Source organism: Topomyia yanbarensis, chromosome 2 (genome assembly GCF_030247195.1).
Source record: "Topomyia yanbarensis strain Yona2022 chromosome 2, ASM3024719v1, whole genome shotgun sequence".
Lineage (NCBI taxonomy): Eukaryota > Metazoa > Arthropoda > Insecta > Diptera > Culicidae > Topomyia > Topomyia yanbarensis.
In genome coordinates this window covers 58,560,985-58,585,676 of record NC_080671.1, presented here as the reverse complement: position 1 = coordinate 58,585,676, position 24,692 = coordinate 58,560,985, and the positions used below count along the sequence as shown (strand labels likewise).

General features: G+C 36.6%; 1 protein-coding gene across 10 annotated transcripts in view; it reads left to right on the top strand.

Annotated features, from left to right (window-relative positions):
- Positions 1 to 4,805: 4,805 nt before the first annotated feature.
- LOC131685829 (lipase member H-A) overlaps positions 4,806 to 24,692 on the top strand; it is a 37,144-nt gene continuing 17,257 nt past the window's right edge. The window contains exon 1 of one of the 10 annotated variants that reach the window (XM_058969799.1): positions 4,806 to 5,019. In XM_058969799.1, coding sequence (XP_058825782.1) covers positions 4,962 to 5,019 — 58 coding nt within the window. In that variant the 5' untranslated portion in view covers positions 4,806 to 4,961. Of the gene's footprint in view, positions 5,020 to 12,182; positions 12,311 to 12,331; positions 12,350 to 24,692 lie in introns of those variants that run through there. The other 9 variants (XM_058969806.1, XM_058969804.1, XM_058969802.1 and 6 more) reach the window with 9 other exon arrangements.

Here is a 24,692-nt window from a genome sequence, read left to right as displayed (position 1 = left end):
AATAATGCAAAACTTCATGAAATCAAGAAATACCATGCGTCTCCATGAAAAAACTAATTTCACAAATGTCCAAATATCGACCTTCGGCGCAAAAACGGCGCAAGATGGCACTATGATTTTTGAAAACTAGATAAAATTCTACGTCAGTTTTACTAGATGAGATCCTTTAACACGCTTTTGCCGATAAAGAGATGACACTCTGAATGTAAATAAGTAACAACATAGTTATATTGATTTTATTGGTAACTTTTTAAATACTCATTATTTCTCATATCGAAATACACCATTGAATTCCTGAGATGATTTTCTATTAGAAATTATCAGAAATTAAATTATCATTGTAGTATCTATTAAAGCGAGATGAATTGGAATGAACAAAAACTTTTTGTCACTCAAATTCTTACAGATTTTCAACACCCTGTACGGTCCAAAAAAATGTTGCATTTATATTTTTCAACCGATTGACTCAAAAATTTGGCGAATATAGCTTTAGGTAATGTACATTTAGGAAAAAAATATAAAAGGTATGAAAATCGACAATAAATTTGGAGATTTTGACTGGCCCCACTGTGCAACGTGCCTGAAGTTTGTATGGGATTTTTCGACAATTTACATGGAGAAAACCCATTAACCCGCATTTTTGCCGCTAGATGGCATTGTATGCATCGTATTATCACTGTAAGTACAAACAAGAAAGATAATTTAATTGTCTACAATTTTGTCGAAGACTGCTAGTCAATTCGGCTTTGTTAAAAGAAGTTATTAAACTTTTAACGAAGTCATGTCTGAGTCAGTTTTCTATGGGGCCTAGTTGCACACAGAAAAAAAATATTGGTAAAAGTAAGAGTGTTCCGCTCTTAGCAAAAAATAACCAACGCCAACTATTAGGTTGAAAGTAAAACTTTTAAATTAATCAAAAATAATAATCAAAATAAAAGTTTTCCTTTTAAGCTAATGAAGAATAGTAATCAAAATAAAAGTTTTATTTTTCACCTAAGAGTATGCGTTGGTTGTTTTTTGCTAAGAGTGAAAAACTTTTATTTTTACCAACATTTTTTTTCTGTGTGTGTTGTGCATGGTTGTGTATCAGTACTCGATTCCTACGAACTATACATTTTTGTGAAATAACCGTTAGATTTAGCTCAATAGTGTGTTCAAAAGAATTCTAGTAAATAGTACGAGTCATGTTTTGGTTGAAAAATTTTAGTTCCAACTGTGATCGCATAGAGGGCCCCAGCACTAACTTTTTATAGAAGAGAGATAGAATGTTCGGAAGAATTGTTCTCTATCACGAGATAATCTAGCGTTTCGTCGAATTGTTGCTATACGGGAACCACTCGAGTGCGATCGAAACAAAAACAAAACGTCAAAACGCTTTCTCACCCTCACCGATGCAAATTTGATGGGCGCGTAATTCAACGCACGGCCCGGTGGCGCATGGCTGAAAAGTCGCAATGTGGATTTAAGAAAAGATTCGCAATATTAAAAAACGTCTGTTCTACCTTTGTAGAAGACACCTAATATCTATATATTTTCGTTGAAAAGTTAGTGTTGGCGCCCTCTATGCGGTACAATGTGAAACTAAAATTTTCTAACCAAAACATGACTCGTATTATTTACTACAACTCTTCTGAATATACTATTGAGCTATATCTAACGGTCATTTCACAAAAATGTTTAGTTCGTGGGAATCGAGTACTGATACACAACCATGCACTGCTAGTCCCCATAGAAAACTGACTCAGACATCACTTTGTTAAAGGTTTAATAACTTCTTTTAACAAAGCCGGATTGACTAGCAGTCTTCGACAAAGTTGTAGAAAATTAAATTATCTTTCTTATTTTCACTTAAAGTGATAATACGATGCACACAGTGCCACCTAGCGGCAAAAAGGCAAGTTAGTGGGTTTTCTCCACGTAAATTGTCGAAAAATCTCATACAAACTTCAGGCACGTTGGTCCGGTAGCTAGACTTGTCCGATTCGCTTCAAAGTACTCCTTGTGGGACTAGGAATCCAACAAAAATCTTGTTTTTCGGCTTACACATTTTTCAAAAAAAACGCTCTGTAACAGCGCACACACACGAAAACTGAGAACCGCAAAATTTTGAGAGATAGAACAGAGCTACATAACAACCATGAAAATGATATATATGCTTTTCATTATATTACCACAGCTGAAAAACAACTGGGGGTCCAAATTGGCCAGCGGTCCGAATTGGCCCACTTCCCCCTACATTATTTGGTAAAAAGATTCGATCAATTCGCTTCACCCAAACTTCTAAAAAAATCGCTAAGAAAGGCTTTCTTTTCACGCTGAAATCCTTATCCCTCTCCCCTTAATTACGTCTTCTTCGACAAGATTCGTCTGCCTGTTCGGCTGTTTGTGGAAATAGGCCATAGTATTAGTAAGGCTCGGAGCGATGGTTGCGCAGAGAATCATGAGGATGATTCTTAGATTGGGAGTGCTGAAAAGACAGTCTATTGTGGGAAGAATCTACATGACCTATTACGACGCCCCGCTACACTTTCATGTTGTGCGTTCTTTAACTCTGGAAAAGTGTGACTCTGATGAACCCCATATGGGGATATTTTTTACTGCTCCTAATAACTATAGGTAGATGAGATTCCTTATAAAAGCTCCATTTTTCTCTTGAGAGACTGTCAAATATACCAGCTCGAGGAAGCTCTGGCAGCTTCTGGTCTGAGAAATTTGTGATCAATCAAGGAGTTTTCAGCAGTTCTAGAAGCACCAAAAATCTCATGTGACATTTCAACCATAGATTCAATTTTGTGTAGGACTGGTTGGGCATAGGTTAGGCACCGGTAACTTTGTAATATTGCGGAAATCCTCCCAGCATCAAGAAGCCCAATTCTCACGGCACGGCATGGGGTTGTCTTCTCGATGATGATTGGTCTACCTTACTTTATACTTTGCTGCAGCTTTAAGGAGGTGACCTGCTTTACTATCCATGATCACATATGCATCCCACCAGCGTTTCTATGAAACTGAGGAAACGAGCGAAAAAAGTTGCAGTAATGTTCGATATTTTTTTTAAATTTGAAGTTTTGCAGTTGAAATTTTCATGTTGTGTGTTATTTTATCCATTTTACACTTGAAGATCAACACCATTGATTGGCAATAAATCTGATCGGAGCTGACAGGGTCATAGCGTGATCATCGGATGACTTTGGAGACTCAGCTGTGCGCCCCTTTGGTGTTTATATTGGTTTTATTTTTCAGTTCAATTTTCGAATAATAAAATTCCAGGAAACGGTACTTCTACTCTGACTTATTTTATAAAACAATCAAGACAGAGGGCCCTGAACCCTCAAGGTTGGCGCCTTGGGAATGTAAACACATAAATAGATCGCATAATTTTGGCAAAAAGAAGCCCCTGCTGTGCGAAGCAACCAGATCAGGAGTGATAAAACAACTCCCTGGAGACAGCGTTTATTGAGCATTGCATGAAAATGTATAGCCTCACTTTCATTGCATGAAAATGTATAACCTCAGATCACTCTATATATGTTAAACAAATTTGCATCACATTGAAAAAAAATGCGTTTAATTTCCATTTTTGCAACAACTTTGCACTCCCTCACAGAAAAGTTTGTTTAACAAACGTCCTACGCTGATCCACTTTGTTCGACGGTTTGCTGAAAGTAGGGCAAGTTTTTTGTAGGGTTTTGACGTCTTACACGCAAAGCAAAATACATTACACGCATCGCAAAATACATTATGAATTTCTATTTTGATGGAAAGAAATGCATTTAATTTCGTTGATTTTTTAAAATGCATCACAAGTGATAGGTTCGAATTCTAACATCATGTAAACAAGCTCGCTGAACTGTCATTTTTCGAGCATTTTTAATCATATGACGTCATCTTGTAATGTCCCATTGTTTGTGATCTCTCGACATTTAAGCATTACAAACATCTAGTCCAGTATCGGTATTTACTAATCTACCTTATTCCAGTACCTTTGGAATAGGTATGTTGAATATATTAGCAAACTGTAGAGAAATCTACAAATGTAATCAAATAAAATTATTATTTAAAAAAACCAATTATTGATTGATTCGTACTTTAGAACAAGTAACACCACTCTACAGTTGAATAAAAAGTGTACGAATAATTAATCGCACAAACAATCAAACCATTTTCAGTTCGCAGCTAACACACTCAACTCGTCTTGCCGGCGAATCATCAGCAGAAGCCGCATCAACAATGAGGATGGGTAGGCAGCACTGAACCGAATGACCGCAAGCTTTCGTATAGGTTGGTGAATTATTTATCGTTCATGCCGAGGGCAGTGAATTGAAATTGGTCGAACGAAGAGATGCCGGTCCCATGCTAACGGCGCTAGCAGTGACGTCATTGTTTGCAACTATATAAACTCACTTTGTGTCACATTGCGATTTCATATTTATTTGATGGGTTTCAATGTTGATTAGTGTTGAAATCACCATGAAATTCAGCTGGCTTTGGTAGCTGATTAATTTTCGTGTTTTAGGTTCGGATAAAAAATAAATTATGATTCAAAATAACATCTAACAAAAACATCGACAATAGTTTAAGAAATTTGCTGTCAGTTGTATATAGCAAACTTAACCAGTAAAATAATATATCGAATATAAAACCAAATATGTCATAAGACTTTAAATACGCTAATGGGAGGATTGCCTACCGATTATTGTTTAGCCGCCGCTTTTAGACAGTTTAGTTGTGTCTACGGCAAAAAAAACAGTCAGATGATAACAGTTGACTTGACTCTGTCGGTGTTCACGCGAGGCGGTAGACGCGAGCAGTCAGTGGTAGCACAGTTGAGATTTCGCGGTCGTCTGCTGTGATATTGTGGACGGGTCTTGCGCTTCCAGTGAAACTTAGGAAGTGAAACTAAATTTGTTACATATTTAATGTTTTTTGTGCTCCAGTAGTTTATGTAGTTCACATTTATAATGGGTACAACAAAAATTTGTTATATAGCTATCACTGCAACACTTGTTCTGACCTTAGGTACGTATATAAACAACACGCTTATATAATATTCAACGATGAGCGGAATTGAGATAGCTGAAGATGAACGATGCGCTGCACTGTTGTTTGGGTGGTTGATTTTGGTTTTCTCTTATGAAACAACATGTAATAGAGGGACTAGCTCATCTCCGTCTATTTTTTTGACAAATAAGTAGGCATTTTTCTGAATTCAACAATCCTACAGTTAAATTAAGATTGCAATACAAAATTAAGTACTTAATATTGATTTGATTGGTTTGGCGCCATTCTATACACATCGTGATACTCGTTGCTTGGAGTTACGACGATGACACGCTCACACGAAAATTGAAGCGTCGGCGAATGCCGCATGATGTTTTGCGCGTCCGTCGAGGATTCTTTTTCCTTTACTAAGGCGTTCTACACGCACGCGTTCTGCGTAAGCATACCTGTATCTCATGTGATAGGTAAAAGAATGGAATTTAAAAAATAATCGAATATTCACTGTTACAGGACTTTAACGAAGTAAATAATGGTATCTTCTATGGATCAGTGATAGTAGACAGATAGCTAGTCAAAAGCAAAAAATTGTCATGCATACTTCAATATTTTAATGCGTTTTCTCGATATTATTGTTCCGTTACAACAACCGATGTTGTTCATATCGTATGGTTAACTCAAAAGATCCAACAGGAATTAGAACTGTGGTGACATTTATAATATTTTATTATATTGAAATAGTTCATATGATTAAATAATTTTACTACCTCATATATCCAATCCCATTAAAAAGAATAGATTCTGAAAGATTAGACGACAAATCAGTAGATTTTATCTCCAAACTAATTCCATGAAAACCTGGAATTGGAGAAGTTTGAGAGCAGAAAATTTGCCCCAATCGTTAAATTTAGGTCTCGATGTTCGGTCTGTTCTTTTGCTTTAAATCGCAAAAGACTACTTCTTCTGCCAATTGGAGGAAGATAATAACCACAATCAGGTGAGGATCAGGAGGAACATTTAAAGCATTTGTCCAGCTTAGTGGTTGTCCAGTTGAGTGGCTCTGGAATCTTTTGAAAGTAATTTGCTTTCATTTTTTGCCTTTCTCAATAGAATGATATTGAAATTGCTCTGAAAACCGACTATTCAACGGAGGCCTGGAGGTCCGAGTGACATATACCATTCGATTCAGTTCGTCGAGTTCGGCAAATGACTGTGTGTGTATGTGCGTCAGTGTGTGTATGTGACCAAAAATCTCTCATTTTTCTCAGAGATGGCTGAACTGCTTTTTACAAACTTAAACTCAAATGAAAGTTACAACATTTCCATAGGCTGCTATTGAAATTCTAATGGATCCGACTTCCGGTTCCGGAATTGCAAGGTGATGAATACGAAAATGACGATTTTAACAATTTCTGCAGTGAATGTATAAAGGTGAAAATTTTCCCAGAATGTGGCCACATCTGCTTGGATTTGTAGTACTAGGTCACTAACAGCCATTCAAAGTCTCTTTGGCCACATTGGACTTCTCGGAGATGACTTAACCGATTCAACCAAACTTAGTCTCAAATGAAAGGTGTTTTATTCCCGTAAATGGCTATTAAATTTCATCCCCATCCGACTTCCGGTTCCGGAGTTACGGGTTGTGGCGTGCGGTCTCATACTCCGATGAAAGCTTCGATACTCCAATGAAAGCAAAAAAATTAAAAATTTCGCTAAAATGTCTCTCAAACAACTTAAATTTGCAGTTCTAGGTCACTGACGGCCAACCGAACTTTCGTTGACTACATTGAGCACCATAAACGGTGCCGGAAGTGCCCGGGAAAAGCGGCAATCTTTCAAAATTAACAAACTCACATCAATTTCTCGGAAATGGTTGAGCCGATTTTCACAAACTTAGTCCCAAATGATAGCTATATTATCCCCACAGATATCTATAAAATTTCGTACGGATAGCTACCGGAAATATAGACTGAACCGTCCGGTCACATATGAAATTCCTATATAAGCCAGAACTCAATATTTTTTTTCAAAGGAGGGACCCCATGAAATTTCAGAAATCGAATTCGTATTTTTGATGCCAAACATCTTTGAAATGCATGAAACGTTGAGATTTTATGTTATCTGGAAATTATTTTTTTTTATAAAAATCGACTTTTTGGGACTGCCGATTTCGTACCTTTTTGCCTTTCTCATATAAAGTAAGACTACGCAATCACTCCAAAAATCGATTTTCCAACCGAGGCCCAGAGGAACGTGTGTCATATTCCATTCGAATCAGGTCGCCGAGATCGCAAAATATATGTGTGTGTATGTAAATGTGTGTCAAATAAAGTCACTCAATTTTCTCAGAGATGGCTGAATCGATATCCACAAACTTAGTTTCAAATGAACGGTATAACGCTCCCATAAGACGCTATTGAATTTTTAGTTGATCGGACTTCCGGTTTCGGAGTTACGGGTTGCAGAGTGTGGTCACTAGGGTGGGACAAAAAATAGATTCCAGCTCCGAGCAACTTTTTAGGTACCATTTGGGTCCTAGAACAACTGTGCAAATTCTTAGCTCGATCGGTGAAACTATATTTTTGCGCCCACTGTTTAAAGTTTACATGGGATTTTGTATGGGAAAATTAACTTTTACAAAATAATTCCTCCAGGAGTCGCCCATTACTTCCTAAATATAAATCGTTATGTGGCTTGTATAGGAAATTTAACAAAGAAAAAAAGTCTCGAAAACCACGAAACGATCTGATGCTTGAGAAAAAAGTTATTAAGCAGAAACTGATTGATGGTCTGAGGATTGCTAAAATATTCATTTTTTCTAGCACCACTGCTGTTGGTTGTCCAATTATACTCAATTTTGTTTTAATCCTCTCTTAACGTATCTAAATCGCTTATCTATATTATTTGGCCACTTCGCAAGGTTTGGATGGATAAATTGAGGCTTATTTTGTACATAATAAGAGAAAGTTGAACATTTTGTATATAATAAAACCGTCAGAAGCAGTGATGCTATGAAAAGTGAAATTTTCATCAATCTTCAGGGCATCAATCGGTTTTTGCTTAATAACTTTTTTCACAAGCATCAGATCGTTTTGCAGTCTTCTAGACTTTGTTTCCTTGACAAATTTCCTATAAAAATCAGACATCTGTTTATTTTTAGGAGATAACGGGTGACTCTTGGAAGAATTACTTTTCAAATACAATTTTCCCGTACGAAATCCCATGTAAACTTTAAACCGTGGGCGCAAAAATATAGTTTCACCGATCGAGCTAAAAATTTGCAGAGTTGTTTTGGGAGCTAAATGGGACTCAAAAAGTTACTCGGAGCCAAATTTCATTTTTTTCGTATAACCATGTCCCACTCTAGTGGTCACACAGCAAATTCCCGTATAAACTGGTAACCCTATGATGTCCGAAAGATGTAATACATACTCAAATACGTTCAACATTGCTTGGATTTGTGGGTCTAATGACCAATCAAAGTAGTTTTGACCACATTGGTCACCTAGGACGGATCTTGATGCCCCGGGGAACTCGCCAAGCTACCGAGCTAATGTCACACCCTTTTTCAAGCAAACTCTTAACCGATTTTTACAAACTTGATTTCATAATACTCCCAATGACTCCTATTGAATTTCATCCAGTTCTGACTTTTGGTTCCGGAGTTACAGGTTGGTTATTGCGGTCACATAGGAATTTCTCATATTAACCGGTACAATGGGTTTAAAATCTATTGAAATGAACATCAAATTACTTTGATTAGCAGGCCCTGATCGCTGATGGCGAATCAAAGATTATTGGAATATATTGTCCACTATCGATAATTCCGGAAGTCCCAAGTTCCGGGCATATTCTAGATCTAAACCCACTTCGGTGATGACTGAACCACTAACCTAGTTCCAAATGGATGGCAAAATGTGAAGTTCGGTGTTGAACCCTCCATCTACCTCTCCACCTCCTACCTCTCAACCCCCACCCCCTCTCAGACCAACCTCCCACCTGCATTCCCTTCATCCACCCCGTATACTTAAATAAGTTAGATGATTCCTAACGCATCTTTCCCCTCCCACTAATTATATCCCTTCCCTTCTCCACCATGAAGTTAGCATGAAGACAGCATTGAACTCCCGCTGATTAAGCAATGTAAATATTATATTTTTGTTTGTTTCAAGTGTGTCAGTGTCGATATGTTGCTTATCAGGTTCGTGGCAGTTGTGCACTTATATATGCTTATCAAGTGTAATAAGAATGTAATAGACATTTCCACAATGTTATATTGAACATAACCAGCTATTAAATCATAGTTTGGATAAATGAGAAAGGCATAATTGCACCACTAGGTGGATTAAAAGCGGTTTTTCTCCGTGGTTTCTCTTTTTGCGCCTTGGTTCATATGTTTTCGTCAAATCTATTTTGATTTGCTATGACAAATACTTTCATCTAATTTTGATGGTTCTATTAAAAATAACCGACCTGGTAAAGCTGGTTGCATCAATCGACATAACTGAATATTACAACGAAATGCAATGAAAACGCCTGTCCATGTTTCTTGTAGCAGATTATTCTTCAGCGCAATCGAAAAGTGACCTTTCTCCAACCTTGCTTGCACTCGATAAGTATTGAGACTCGAAGACTCTATATAATGAGCCTAGCATGCAGTATTCACACCTGATGTTGTGGGAAGTGACTCAATTTTCGATTCCCCGAAGATCCAAAAAGGATCTACACACATCAACGGTTTCATCAATACGAGTGGGAATTTACATTCTAGCAAAGCCCATACAATTAAGTCCATTTTTTTTTCAAAATTGAATTATCACACAGTGGAACCGCAAGAGGTTGCTACATCTTGGCGTTCAAATGAGCAAAGACTATGTAGGGGAGCCCGGGGCTAGTTGGCGGTTGGGGTAAGTTGGCGGAATCCCTTTTTCTCCGTTTCTATTAGACATAAAGCGCTGTCTCTCGTTGTGAACTTCAAGTAATGTGAACTTCAAGCATTATCCAATGTGTTTTTGTTGCAAAACAATTTGTTTTGTGGAAGATGAAGGTGATATTGTGTTTTTCGGCATACTTTGTAAATTTTCTTAATTTTAAACATTTTGTGATATTTAAGGTGGCTTTCAATCTATTCCCCGCATGATTATATTTTTCGATAGTGCGTGAAAAGAGCTTTCAGTATCCATATAGATATTACACCTATCCATACACAACAGTATTTTTTTATCCTTTTTTATAAAATATGCGGTTGGGGTAAGTTGGCGGTGACGAACACGGGGCAAGTTAGCGGTACTATTTACAGTGCAAAAAGTGTCATCAAATATTTTCATTTCTGGAATCCACTCCAAAGTAAGAGAAACTTTTTCTTGTATCTCTCCTCAATTATTTCGGCCAATCACCTGAAGAATTTCGAAAATTTGCTTTTGATATGGAGTACGCGTCGAAGGCAAAACGACGGAGTATTGAGAGTGAAATATAATGGAAAGTGTCGAATAAAATACAATTTTATTGAAAAGACAACCGGCACATTTCATAAGGACCACTGATAAAATAGAATTTCCATTTGATTACTAATTTTCTAGCATTCCGCCAACTTACACCATACATACCGCCAACTTACCCCGGGGCTGGGGTAAGTTGGCGGCTTTTCCGCGTCACATATTTTTGTCTCTAGAAAAGAAGACAACGTATCAAACATTTTCATAAAATTCAGGGATGTTGCCAACAATCTGCCCTTTCATGCAACGTATTTTATTTTGCAAGATCTACTAAAATCAAAGCGGTAAAAATTGAAAACTGAAAACACCGCCAACTAGCCCCGGTCTCCCCTACTTATGATCCGATATCGACGGTTCGAGCTCGTTGGGTACGAGCTAGTTTGCTAACTTATGCGTATTTTTTTTTGTTTTTTTTTTTGTTGTGTGAAGTATGTAATCGATAAATCATTTGTGCTTTTTCCTCGAGAAATATAAATGAAACACATTTTGGCCAATGAAGCAAATCACCAAGCCTAACAATTCGTGAACCTATGACATCTTGTTCCAAATTAATTAAGAACGTCAGGAATTCTAGTATTTTGGTTGGGAATATGAACAAAATATGTAGGATTTTCTACACATTTAGCAAAATTGGTCTTGGATTGAAGTTGTGCATTTTTAACAGAATTCTGGCAGCAAAGCGGTAGTGCTCGTATCGAATGCCCCTATTATCGCACTACCATTTGAATCAATGCGTTAAACAAAGATTACAGATGGTGCTGCTCCAACCAACCGGCTTCAAATGAGTAGAGTGACAATTGAAAAAGGAAAAAATGGCTTATTACCCTAAGACAACTTTAGCACCTCGTTTTATTGTACCCTATCTGCTCATACCGCAATGAGACGTATTTATGTTTATGCAATTCGAAAAATCGCATTTGCACTGGACAAGTCTGAAAAAAATTATTCATCTTGTTATTTTTCATTCATAAAACAAGACGTGGGGGACTATTCATCCCAAGTACGTCCACGATAATCACTGTAATGAATATCAGTGTCATTACAAAGTCCATAATCGTGATTACTCGCAGAACCACAATCGTGACTAAGCAAGATGAAAAATGCCAACGAACTTCATAAGATTACAAAGAACACACTGTAAGTTATCTTCTAATCTTTTCGTGTATAAGTCCTCAGCTTCCAGTATAAGCCCCCCACAACCATCATATTTCCCCATGTCTATCCGCATCTAGTTCAGAACCATTGAATAAGAAGGAGAATATTAGTAACTAGCCTGTGTAGACGAATTAAAAAAGAAATTAGTTGAGTTCAAATACCGTAACAATAGTTTTCTGGAATGAATTAAAATCGGAATTGATTTCATCACAGTGCATTTAATATTTATGTTTAAGGATGATCAAATTGCAAAAATATTATGCACTCGCCAGTTTTCCACAAGACTGTGTTAGTCCACGTCACTGAAATTGAGACTTGTTGGATACCCAATCGAGTATTACCTGTAAACGAAATTATCAACAAAATCGATAGGTGTTCTGGCTCTTGCATCGCGCAACAGTCTCTAATAATTCGCGACCACAGAGGTGAGAAACCGCGCACACAATTCATCGTCAAGGTCGGCTGAACTAGTTTTAGCTCTCGCCAGGTTTCCGAATGAGCAACGCTTGATGGTTGGTTCAGTTCATCAGATCGCGTTGCGTCGATCGGTTGTGTTTTGTCGATCGTTCTGGTGCGTTTTAGCACAACTTGTGTAGTTCTACGCGTACAATTTGTTGAAGGTGCACGCAGTGCGCGAGACCAATAACTCTCAAATTGCTTCGGTAATTAGCTTCTGCGGTTGCGACGAAGTGACAAAAGTGGTGAAAATTTGAAGTCGAGAAAAAAACCTTGTGTAACGCCATTGCATGTCGCCTTTATAATGCGATAGTGATCGAGTCTTTTCGCTTCGCTTGTTACCGTCTCCGCTTCGCTGAACACGTTCGCTGACTAATCGCTATCAAACGAAAACGACAAGTTCGAATTTAGGAATGTGATTGACCTGAAAAAAAAATCAGAAACTTATCAGTTTATAGTGGGTAGAACTGACGGTTCTAAGAACATTGCTTGGTTCGACAGAGAGCTATATGTGTGAAATCTCGGAAGTAGCAAGTATCAATAAACTGTCGTAACACGTAACCGGCGTTCATTGTTTTACTAGTTCGGAACGATTCATTCGAGCAATTTACGTGGCATCACTTCCCACGGAAAAAAATAGATACCTATATAGAATGTGAAATCGAACGATCAAAACAAGCGGTACTGAAATACTGCGTGGAGGTTTTGCAAAAGTTCTTTAGTAACTTTAGATCAAAGCAAGCGGCACTGAAATACTACGTAGCGGAATTGCAAAAATTCTTTAGTAACTATGGTTTGATAACTAGTTCACGGTTCATTTGGAGCTGAGCCTCAATTGCTGAGGTAATTTTCGAATTGGATTTTTTCGAGTATCTTGTGAATTGAATTCAATTTTGCTACCGTTGCTCATGTTTGTGAGAACCACAATCTTGAACTATATTGCTTTAATTTGTACTCAATTGCATCATTTTCTGAGATCATGTCGGTAATGAAACAAGTTTATTGATTAGCAGAAGCTGCTGCCAAATATCCGGATGATTTCGCGATGGTTTGGATTATATAGTTACATTCTGCTTCGTCATTGTACATTACAATGCAAATCTGAAGATTTCGGCTTCTTTTGCAAAACTTTTAGAAATTTAGTCAGATTTACAACCCAAATATTAAATTTCTTCGAAAATTTTTCTTTTTTGCATTTTTAACTCAAAATAATTGACGGTTATTTTATGTTTTAGCTGAACATGATATTTTTTCAAGTTTTTTTTTTATTTTTTGAACTTACGAAGTTTATAAAATTTTACATTTTGCAATCACTTGTAACTCGGAAACTATTCGTTTTCGCATGGGTTCACTATAACATTTTTTAGAACATGTGTAATCTAAAACTATTGTAATGAAATAGATTTTTTTTACAATTGGATCTTTAATTTCAATTTTTTCTTTAGATTTTAGGAATTATGTTAAACAGATTGCGTAAAAAGTTTAAGGCGGATCCCAGAATACTTTGCGAGATATTACAATTATAACATTAAAGCAAGGAAACCTTACACTAAACGCCCTACGATACACCTGTCGCAAAGTACTGTGAGGTCCTATTTTTACACAAACTTCTTAGTATAATTAAAAATGTTTCATGAAGAAAACGATTGCTGGTCTAACGTTGAAAGAATATAACTTGTTTCTAATAATTGCAGAATACATACGTTATATAACAAAAAAATATTACAATTTTTTTCCGGCGAGTATATGTGAAAACGAAACTTTTAATATTTGATATTTTCCATTCATCAAGTAGTTTCAGAATTATCAGTGATTGAAAAATGATAAATTTTATAAAATTTAATAGCTCAAAAAATCAAAATTTTTGGGAGCAATCAACATTAGAGTTTCAGATCTGACGTGGAATCACCCCAACACTTTGACGTTCTTAATCCCGAGGACGTTCAATGTAAGAGCTAAGCGAAATAATTATCCGGTGCATCTCAATAGTTAGGATGATTTATAACTATATGATTGATATTGGCTTGTTTATAGCACAGCAAAACTTATCATTTTTTTTTAAACGAAGCTCTCTAAACAATTATCGCTAGTTCAAGAATCATCGGTAACTGCCAATAAGTTACGTAAGTCTAATCGCTTTCTATACATTACTGGTAGTACAATAAACAATGTATTGTCAAATCGATTCTTTTTTAATTATATATTCTGAAAGTGCATACGTTGCGGAAAATTTGCGCAAAACTTCATAAAACATCTAAGCACTACAACTTAAGGCCACCCGCTACGCTCGACACGCGGGACCGTTGCTTCGCTGTACCGTTATCTCAGGAACCATTATATCGATTATGTTGAAAATTTTAGCAATGTTCCTTAAAGGATTACGGAATAAAATTGCATCACTACAAAAGTTTCGGCAAAATTCATCCATTCATCCGATCGTGTAATTTAGTAGGCGCTCGACAAGCTAAGCTACATTCAGATACAACAAAAGCGAAAAACTAATGGATCTTAAGGTTGCACAGAGAATGCGTAAAATACGCAAACGAAAAAAGCAGTTTTTTCCACACCGTATGTCAGATCTTCATAAAAATCAATCAGCAGTACTGTAACAACATTCTACATACGCTGATTGATTTTTATGATACGGTGTGGAAAAAACTGCTTTTTTCGTTTGCGAATTTTACGCATTCTCTGTGCAACCTTAAACGAAATCTTACGTATAATCGCAGGCCTATTTAGTATCACTTGAACAAATTGCCAAAAATTAAGAAAACATTTGCCGATTCTGTAGCTACGAGCCCGAGAGCTCGGAACACATTTTTTGCCATTGTGCAGCATTATTTCTTCGAAGGAAGTTATACTTCGGAAGGCATATTATGATGCTTCGCGAAGTATGGTTTGCCTGTCCCAAGTACATCCTCAGGTACATTAATGATGTCGTGTCCGGTTGGGACGACACAAGTGAACAAACAAACAACTCGCTTCCAACTACAATGCGATTCGGGCAATTTGTAATATGAAGAGCAAACAAGGGTAACCACAAAAGATAACCTGAATAGTTACCGCAGTAGCAACGTTTCCCCTAACAAGGAAAAAAGCGATCGCTTTCAAACTTTCAGGTAACAAAATTAAACATATTATTTAAATTTTTCCATGTTTGTATTATCTTCTTAACAACTGTTTTTGTGTGGAAATCCATTTTTCCTTATTTCTGCTCACGATTCCACTTCCTTGGGATGCTTCCAGAGTGCCTGCTTCCTGATGGCAATTTAGGTGCATTCGGGACATTAAGATACCTTGGAACGAAATTGACTTCCTTGGCCTTGTTGCACTGTAGAACATCTTTCGAGTAATAGCACGAGGCAAAATTCGCTCAGACAAGCGCAGGGTCATCGTGACACACCGGCCCATTGATCGTTCCAGCTACAACGAACGAGATGCTCTGCTTCCCACATGAGCAAATTGCCTACCAAATCTTATGTCGCGCCCCCAGAAATCTGATTTCACATAAGTCTTGTCATGCATGATGAGACAATGCGGATTCGCTAAAATCTGCTGCGCACGTGGTAGCTCCCTGTGTTCTGCCGTTCATCGCAATTCGGAATTTTCATCCACAGCACTTTAATTTAGCATGAGCAAACTTAATGCGAGATTTTTTTGTCTATTTGTTTCTAAACAAAAATAAAACTAAAGCCTTCGTCTTTAAAGATAAAGAAATAATTCATGGATAATTCATGACAAACCAGTTTTTACATTCATTTGTTTTTATATTGATTTCCAATGGTTATTTGGGGCCCAATTCTTACTGTCACCTCACTCACGATGAGGTATTCCAAGAGCTGTTTTAAATGAGGTGACTATTGGGTGACTCTCAGAATTTAAACAAAATTTAGTGCAATTAAATGGAAGCCTTAAGAGGGTTAATACCACAATAATCAGCCACCTGACGGAAAGTGTAAAGCGACTGCTAGAATGATGTTACTCACCCGAATATTCTTATAGTGCATCGTGTTGTATAGACACTGGCGTAACTTAGTATAAAATAATAAATTATTGATTAGTGATTTTGTAATTCAAGATGGCGATTTCTGGATATCAGAAAACCTCTACAACTACCATAAATATGGTTTGAAAGGGGTGGTGCGTATATAACAGGATCTGATAATTGACGCCATTTTTAAATCCATGGTGAAACTTCCAGTTATTACAAAGCAATGAAAACCATCATCAATTTAGAAGTAATCTGAAGAGTGTGGTTAATAGTAGAGCTTTCACCCCGGAATGCGGGATTCCCGGGAAAAAGTTTTCTTAATTTATTCCAAAATACTTACGATCTGCAAAAGAAATTCTACAGGGAATATCTCGATCGGCAAATACAAAATGCAAATATTTTTCGTTATTAGTAAAGGTATATATCCAAACCTTACTCAAGTTCTGAAGCATTTCTATAGTGTAGCGTTAGTGGTGCGCATGATATCTACGCAACCAATGAACCGATTGATTTTATTTTTTATCAGTTGTTTCTTATTTTAATAGCTGGATCTTCAATTAAAGGCTTTGTGAACAAAGATTAGTTATGGAATTGAAATTGATTTCTTAAAAAAGTCGATTAGCTTTGTTCCAAAAATTGGGATGCTTGTAGAGATATCATGCTTAAGGGGGTCTTTTGGTTGTAACACGAATTTCGCGCGTTTTACCTTTCTCATAAAGGAAAATTATGCAATCACTCTGAACATCGACAACCTAATCCCGGCCCGGAGGCTCGTGTGTCATATTCCATTCGCCTCAGTCCGTCGAAATCGGAAAATGTCTGTGTGTATGGGTGTATGTGGAAAAATATTGTCACCTCTGTTTCTCAGAGATGATGGAACCGATTTGCACAAGCTTATTCTTCCCTAAAACCCATCCCCCACGCCCCCCGTCTTGTCCATTCCATCAAACCCCTCCCTCAATTAAGCTATCTAACAGATTCCCCTCAAACGGCCATCCATCCACTTCCGACCCACCCCTCTCTCATCTCAATCACCTTCACCCAGTAGGCATACCAAGATAGGCTTGGGTTGGTTCAGTTATGGGTTATTCTTACCTAAGCTAACCAACTCTGACGAAAAAATCCGTACACCATATCGCAACGAAGTGTAATCGTTCGCCACGCTTAGGCACAGCGTACGGATTTTTTCGTCAGATTTGGTCAGCTTATTCAAGCCCTTCACACACACATCCCCCCATGATGAAATTAGTTAGCCGAACGATAACATTGAGTTAATGCTACTTAACCCTTAAATTAGAGGTGTGCGCCGATGCATTTTTAATCGGCGGTGGCGTAAGCGATATATTTGGCCGGCGGCGGCGGCGTTGCACAGTGGGACGAGCCCGGACTTAAGTCCATATATGAAGGTTATGCGATATTCTCACTAGTATTTTTCTCGTATCAGCTGAGCCATCAGAGACATTTTCGCGAGATTTTAGGTGATTTGAATGCAAAATGAATTTTTGACAGCTTTTTGAAGGGCATAACTCAAGTGTTTTTTGCATTATTTGACCATAGGAACTATATTCGGTTTTTCTCGTTTTTCAAAGAAACGGTTGATTTTATGAATTGCATTACTTCACCAAAATTATCCGTGTGATAAAATTACATCGAAAAATCGCCAAAAATAAGTCACTAGTTGGTTTAGTTAGTGTTTAGATAACTGTTTGTCATGAATTTTTATTGAATTCGAACTTCTAAAGCGATAACAACAACGACGCCCGTGAATGCCCGCGATCACACTATGCTCATTCGAAAGCTTTTCATTTTCTCTTCAAAATGAGCCTATGCTAGTTTTGCGAAAACTTGCGATAAGCAGTCAAAATTTGAAAAAACTGTGAATGGAGACGCATGGTTATTACTGATATTTAATTTGAATATTCACTTTATAACTAGAATAATGACACTAATTTATGCACAACTTTCAAATAGCATTTAGAGCATGATCTTTAAGGGTTTTACTAGTGATCAAGAGTAAGGAGCCGAGTGGGAAGTATGGTTTTTAAGTGGTAAAGGAATTAAGAATGTTTAAAAGTCAGTAAATATTTTCAACCATCTGAAATGTGTCATAAAATGTTTCATGAACTATTTTTGCTAACTTACGCAATAACTGTTAAATTGTGTGAACACAGTTGAGTTCTAGTCATTTGGTGAGACTATTTTTTCCGAGTTTGCATAGCACTGATATAGCTTAATGGTATGCGATATTATCCAAATAAAATAAGACCATTTTTAAATGAACCATATACGCAAAAAAGGATTTTGGATTTATTTTAATTTAAGGTATGAAATAAGCAATCTAAGCAACTTAAAACACACCTGCGAAAACAAAATCGTTAACAATCTTGTTGATTAGTGAATGTAAATCAATATTCCACTAAGACGCTCAAAATGTTTGTTTTCATACCAAGTAACCCACTAATGAATTAAACGTTCCAAAATTAGACAATCACATCTTATTTGATCCTTAAAAATAATATAATCATTTCTAAAGCCCCATAATGAGATTTCAATCAATTCGTTTCAATACCGAAAATAAATTTCAAAATTACAATTGAAAGAAATCTTTATAAAAGACAATATTTTTACTTTTGAGCCACTCTAATAAGTAGTAAAGTTAATTTCTATTTTCTATAACCAACACAGGAATTCAGCGCACAAAAATGAATTTAAAAAAAATTTGAACCTTCACAACAAAATAATTATTTTTGAGCCACCCTAATGTACAATGAAATTTTTTGCAAATGTTAATATCAAAAACGATTTAGCACACGAAAATTAATATACACAAATTTTAAGAACGATTTAGAAAAAAAAATATTTTTGAGACACCCTAATGAATAGTGAATGTTCATTTTTGAAATGTTTTAATATCGAAAACGAATTCAGCGTACCAAAATTACATAAAAACGTCCTATATGAAGCGATACGGAAAAGTTTGGACTTTAGTCCACCTTTTGTTCTAAGTCGTGCCACTGTGCGTTGGCAGCGTCACGCCGTTGGACCCTATCGGCGGCGGCGCGCCGGCGTGTGTCGGCGTAACGAATATTGACACCTATGTAACTAAAAAAAAATCTTGGCAGTACAATTCCTTTCCCAAATTTTCAGGTTCTATTGTATGAGGCACATACAAACAGACGTTACAGCTTGAAGAAAATTCTAAAAAAATCATCGCCCACAATGTACTAGCAACATCTGTTGAACACATTGCACAAAATGTAATTCTCGCAACCACATCAAATTTTTTTAACTGATGCTCTAATAGTGCCCACCCTGCTTGCGAAATGCAAGATAATAAATGAAAGGTTGAACTATTTTTGCAGTTGTAAAATTTGAAGAACGAAATAGAAAAATTGTCGATGTCGCATACTACGACTTCGCATGAAATAATGATTGCAATTGACAAATTTGAAGAATGCAGAGTAACGACGGAATTCAATGACCCATAATAATTATTTATTGTTCTATATTTGGGGAATTAAGCAACGGTAAAACAGTTTTTGTTTTGTTTGAGGAAATTAATTCTTGTTGTCGTTTCATTGTTTTTTGTTTCAATTTAGTCTTCTTTACCGTCGCTCCCGCAGATACCAGGTACCCTAACAGGAGGCGTTATTAATGGCATTACTGCGCAGAAATATCACTTTTAATTATCGTGTAAGGACACCTTTCAAGGTAGACACATCCCAGTTAAGCTCAGCCGGAAATGAACCTGAATCCTGGCTGGTTCCAGTTCGTATTCCTGCTACAGTGACACATCCGATTCTAGTTAGAATCGGTTGTGCCACTGGATCCCGTGTACGAACTGGAACAAGCCAGATTTCCAGTTCAATTCCGGCTGAACTTTGCTGGGATTACTTTATTTTACAGGCTGGCGTTTACTTTTACTTCTTGTAAGTACAAAATTGCCGCGATGATAAGGCATATTTGATTCCATGGCACTACATTTTCTTTCAACGTAAGATTTGCTTATATCTTGAATGCAAAGTATGCTCGATGTGCTGGAATCATACAGATCTGCACCCTGACGAAACCTAAATATACAGTTACTATCATTCATAATAATTTCACGACTTGATGTTTTAGCTCCTGTTGGGTTGAAGCTGATCATTAAACAAGTCTGATTGAAAATGGTCTGAGCGTATCTCTAGTTTTCGTTTCACCAGCACACCGCCATTTTCTCCAGCAGTTCCGGGGATCTTCAAATTCTAATCCATTGCATACATCTATTCAGATTCGATACAGCGAATCAATTAATTTACTAACATCCTATTATGTGCTTACTCACAGATCGGCATCGTGTTGTAACTTAAGAAATGGTTGTGAACAACTCCCGCCTTGCTCACTTCGACAAGAATGACTTTCACATTTTCAGCCCATTTTGTTTTGGTTTGCATGAGATTAAAAAGACGGTAACGTTTTCGGATGGGTGCAGAAACTAAGTAACGTATTTAGCTCAGTGTCAAAATCTTTTCACTCGCTGATATGGCGCATTTTTGTAATTTAAATCGACCGTTTTACCTACGAGTGATGAGAATTCATTTCGTGTTACGTCCTCTTTGTCTGTGATACCGGGCTGATGCAACTGCCACTGAAAATCTTTCCTGAGGGACTAGATGATACGATTAATAATTTATGCGGCCAGAAATCTTACCCTCTGCATCGCCACATCAGTGCACCAACGTCGCTAAAAGTCAAGATCACTCTGCCCAACTATTCTTCAAGAAAAAAAATTGCAAAATAGGTCACGATTCAATCAATGATAAATAAACCTCGTATTGAAAATAATTTTTGTGTTTTTACAAAACTAGTTCACGCAAAAAAAAGATTCCATTATACTCAAATGTTTAGTAGGTGGTTGTACCTGAATATGTTTAATATTTTTATGATTCTAGTTCATAACTTGATGATACATTGATTTATATTAACTTTGACTGAAAAAGTCAAGAATTGAACGATTGTGCAACGATTTTCGTAAATTCTCGTCGTGTTATCGTGATATTTTAGTCTTGAGCTTACCGTCGGATTTTTTACACAGAGTCACGTGTCTTATAGTTTTCTTAATTATTTCACGGACATGAATTGTGGTTAGGTAATGTATTTTTGGTGCTCAGCGCAGTTTCATTTAATTTCGAAAATTACACTGAATCTTAACAAAAGAATAACAGGGTTACAGGCAGGGATGCCATTATGCCAGATTTATCTGGCATAGCCAGAAGTTTTGGCAGCTTCCAGACAAATCTCTCATTCTGTCAGATTTTTAAGTTTCGGAAGCGGCTACATACACATTTTGAAAATTTGGGTAAAAATGTCCCAAATTTTACAAAAATCGATTGATGCACATTCTACGAAAACTAAAATATATGCCAAATTTCGATGACTATGAGGTCGCTGTCAAGTGCCAGATTTTGCCAGATATTTTTAATTGAACTGCCAGATTTTCTTTGAAAAATAGTGGCAACCCTGGTTACAGGTCCTAGTAGTTTCCTTGTATCTAATACTCGCGCCTATGAGACTGGTTGCTAGCAGTTGTACACAATAGCTCACATAGAAATTTCAAAACCAAAGAGTAGAGCGAATAATCCATGAATAATTCTTTGTAATTGTTTACGTAAGTATATTAAGATTATGTGAAAGATTTATTACTTTATGTACTATATCATGAACAGTTTCACGAGCTCGACTGGTGAATCGTGTCTAACATATAAGGAATCAACTATATCTTGAAAGTGGATGTGTTTTTTTTGAATTTGTGGACCATTCCACGAATGGTGAATTGTAATTTATATAATCCGCAATCAAAACCAGTTGACAAAGCAAGAATGGATCCATGAATTATATTCCGAGTGTCGTGTAATGATTTTCGAGAAAATATCAAGACTTTGTTAACTTAGTGATCTAATTCACAACCACTAATACCAAATAAAGATCAATATGTGATAAATCATGAATCAGTTAACGTCGTATATTCGGACCATAGACAATGTTCATAGATTTGTGGATAAAATTATGAGCTAATGATTTTTGAGTTCGCGAATTGTCGGCGTGAGAAAAAAGCGTCGACGGCGCGCCGCCGGTCTACCTTTCGGCGTCGGCGCTTGTTGAAATTTACCGGCGGCGGCGTCGTGGCGCGGCGGCGCACAGGTCTACCTTAAATGCGCAATGTTGTTTTAAAACATTTCGAAAACCATCTCAAAATTATCATAGTATCAAAGCTGTGAGACAATTTTCAGAATATTTAAAAAAAATTGATTTGCGCCTTTAAGGGTTAAGCTAATTAAATATTAAATATTATATATTCTTGCTTCAAGCACGGACGTATCTAAAATAAAATTTCTCGGTTCAACCATCTTTGAGAAACAGATGTGACATTATTTTTCCACATACTCGATCGACGAACTGAGTCGAATGGAATATGACATTCAGCCCTCCGAGCCGGGATTAGGTTGTCGATGTTCGGATTGATTACATAATCTTTCTATATGATAAAGGCAACAATGTATTATTGTCCAAAAAGGTCAAATCTCGCAAAAAAAAAATTTTCAAGTTTACATCAAATCTCGATGCTTCATGCATTTTAAATACATTTGGTATTAAAAATACAAATTCAATTTTGAAATTTTCCTATACTCCCTCCTTTGAGCATTTTTCAGTTCCTGCTTATATGGAACTAAGAACCGTCGTAAGTGGCCAATGTGGTCAAAATGAGTTTGGTTTGTCATTACTGATTTAGACTAGTAAATCCTTTTGTACCCATTTTAATAAGTTTGCATCATTTTGATATCATTGTGGTACCAAGAAATTCGCTGTGTGGCCGCACTCTTCAACCCGTAACTCCGGAACCGGAAGTCCAATCAGTAAAAAATTCAATGGCAGCCGATTAGAAGGTTAAGACTAAAATTTGTGTAAATCGGTTCAGCCATCTCTGAGAAACAGAGATGACCATGTTTTTCCACATACACATAGACATTTTCCAATCTCGACGAACTGAGTCGAATGGAATATGAAACTCGGGTCTCCGAGCCGGGATTATGTTGTCGGTGTTCAGAATGATTGCTTAACCTTTTTATATTAGAAAGATAAAACAATATTTCCTTCAACTATATATAACCAAATATATTTTTTCCGGATATATATTGTAATTTCAAGCATACAAGTCGAGATTTTTCAGTAAAGTTCTTCGCAAAAACAAGCTCTACAACATTTCTGATGACTTTTTCTTGTTTTTCATACCTTCAAAATAAAGGTAACAAATATCACAATCCAAGAGGGATTAATCACTGCAACTATTTCACGAAAATAAAGACCGTAGAAGACATGATCGTTGTACAGTTAACCGTTTTCTCGTGAATATTTTATTGCAGGGTTAGGGCAAAAACACTCTGGAATGGTTTGACAGGAAAATGTGTTCCATGACTCAAACATGTATGCATGTATCTTAGGTCGTATTTTTCCACATATAACAAACTTATTTCACGGTATATTTTTGGTTTTTGTTCAATTTACCAAGGTGAAATTTTTCTGAGCACTACAAATACTTAAATCTGGACTGTAGATTTTGATTTTTTTTGGTCTTCTAAATTTCTCGCCTCAAAAATTGATTTTAAAATTAATAACAAAGTTTTAAAGGAGCCCAAAGCAGTTTTCTTTTCTGCAATGAAATAGTGCACAATTCATTTTTAGTTTAAATCCTGACACTATCTTGATTTAGGAGCTTTGGCATCGTTCAAAGAAATTGCAGACTCATATTTCGATTTGTTATGTTGTTGACAAATTATTGTAGGATAATCATCCAATTATAGCTTTCTTTCATACAATATGAACTGTTCATAATAGGTCAAAGAACTAATTATTGAATATCTTTTCGGCCAAATGGCTCTTTTGGTCTTTGGGACAAATCACCCATTCGGTTAAATAACATTCGGCGAAATGATCCATTCGGTCAAAAGAACAATGGCATTCGCCCAAATGGCTTCCGGCTAATTAACAATTTATAAAAATATTAGAAAATGACAGCATAAATTTTTTTTTAATATTTATTATTTGTTTATATATTATAGTTTTTACATTGTATTTTTCTTGCCTTCGCTGCAGGTAGAAGTTTCATCTCACGAATGCAATTTCCCGCGTATTTTGATGAAAATTGATAAAGTTGAAGATTTGTTAGAATTTGTATTAAATTGAAATATCTTAATAGCTGATGATCACTTCATATGTTTTACATTGATTAAATGTGCTGTACTAAGGACGAAAGACAACAAGTTTTCGCAGAACAACACGCGAACAATTGAACGACGTCGTAGCTACAACAGCCGATCGACGTTAAGAGTTGAAATAACAGTCGTTAACGATGTTTTCTACCGTGTATCTAATTCATACAACATGAGCAACCTCTGCAATAATATATCCAAGATAATGCCATATACCTATTGTACCCCCATACCTATTTGACCCCATTCTACTCTATTAAAAAAGAAATTTGTTGAGCAGGAAATACCGCCCTCAATTATTGCCGCTCGGGGCGGCTGCTTCCTTCGCCCCCTAGCGCCGCCGCTATATGC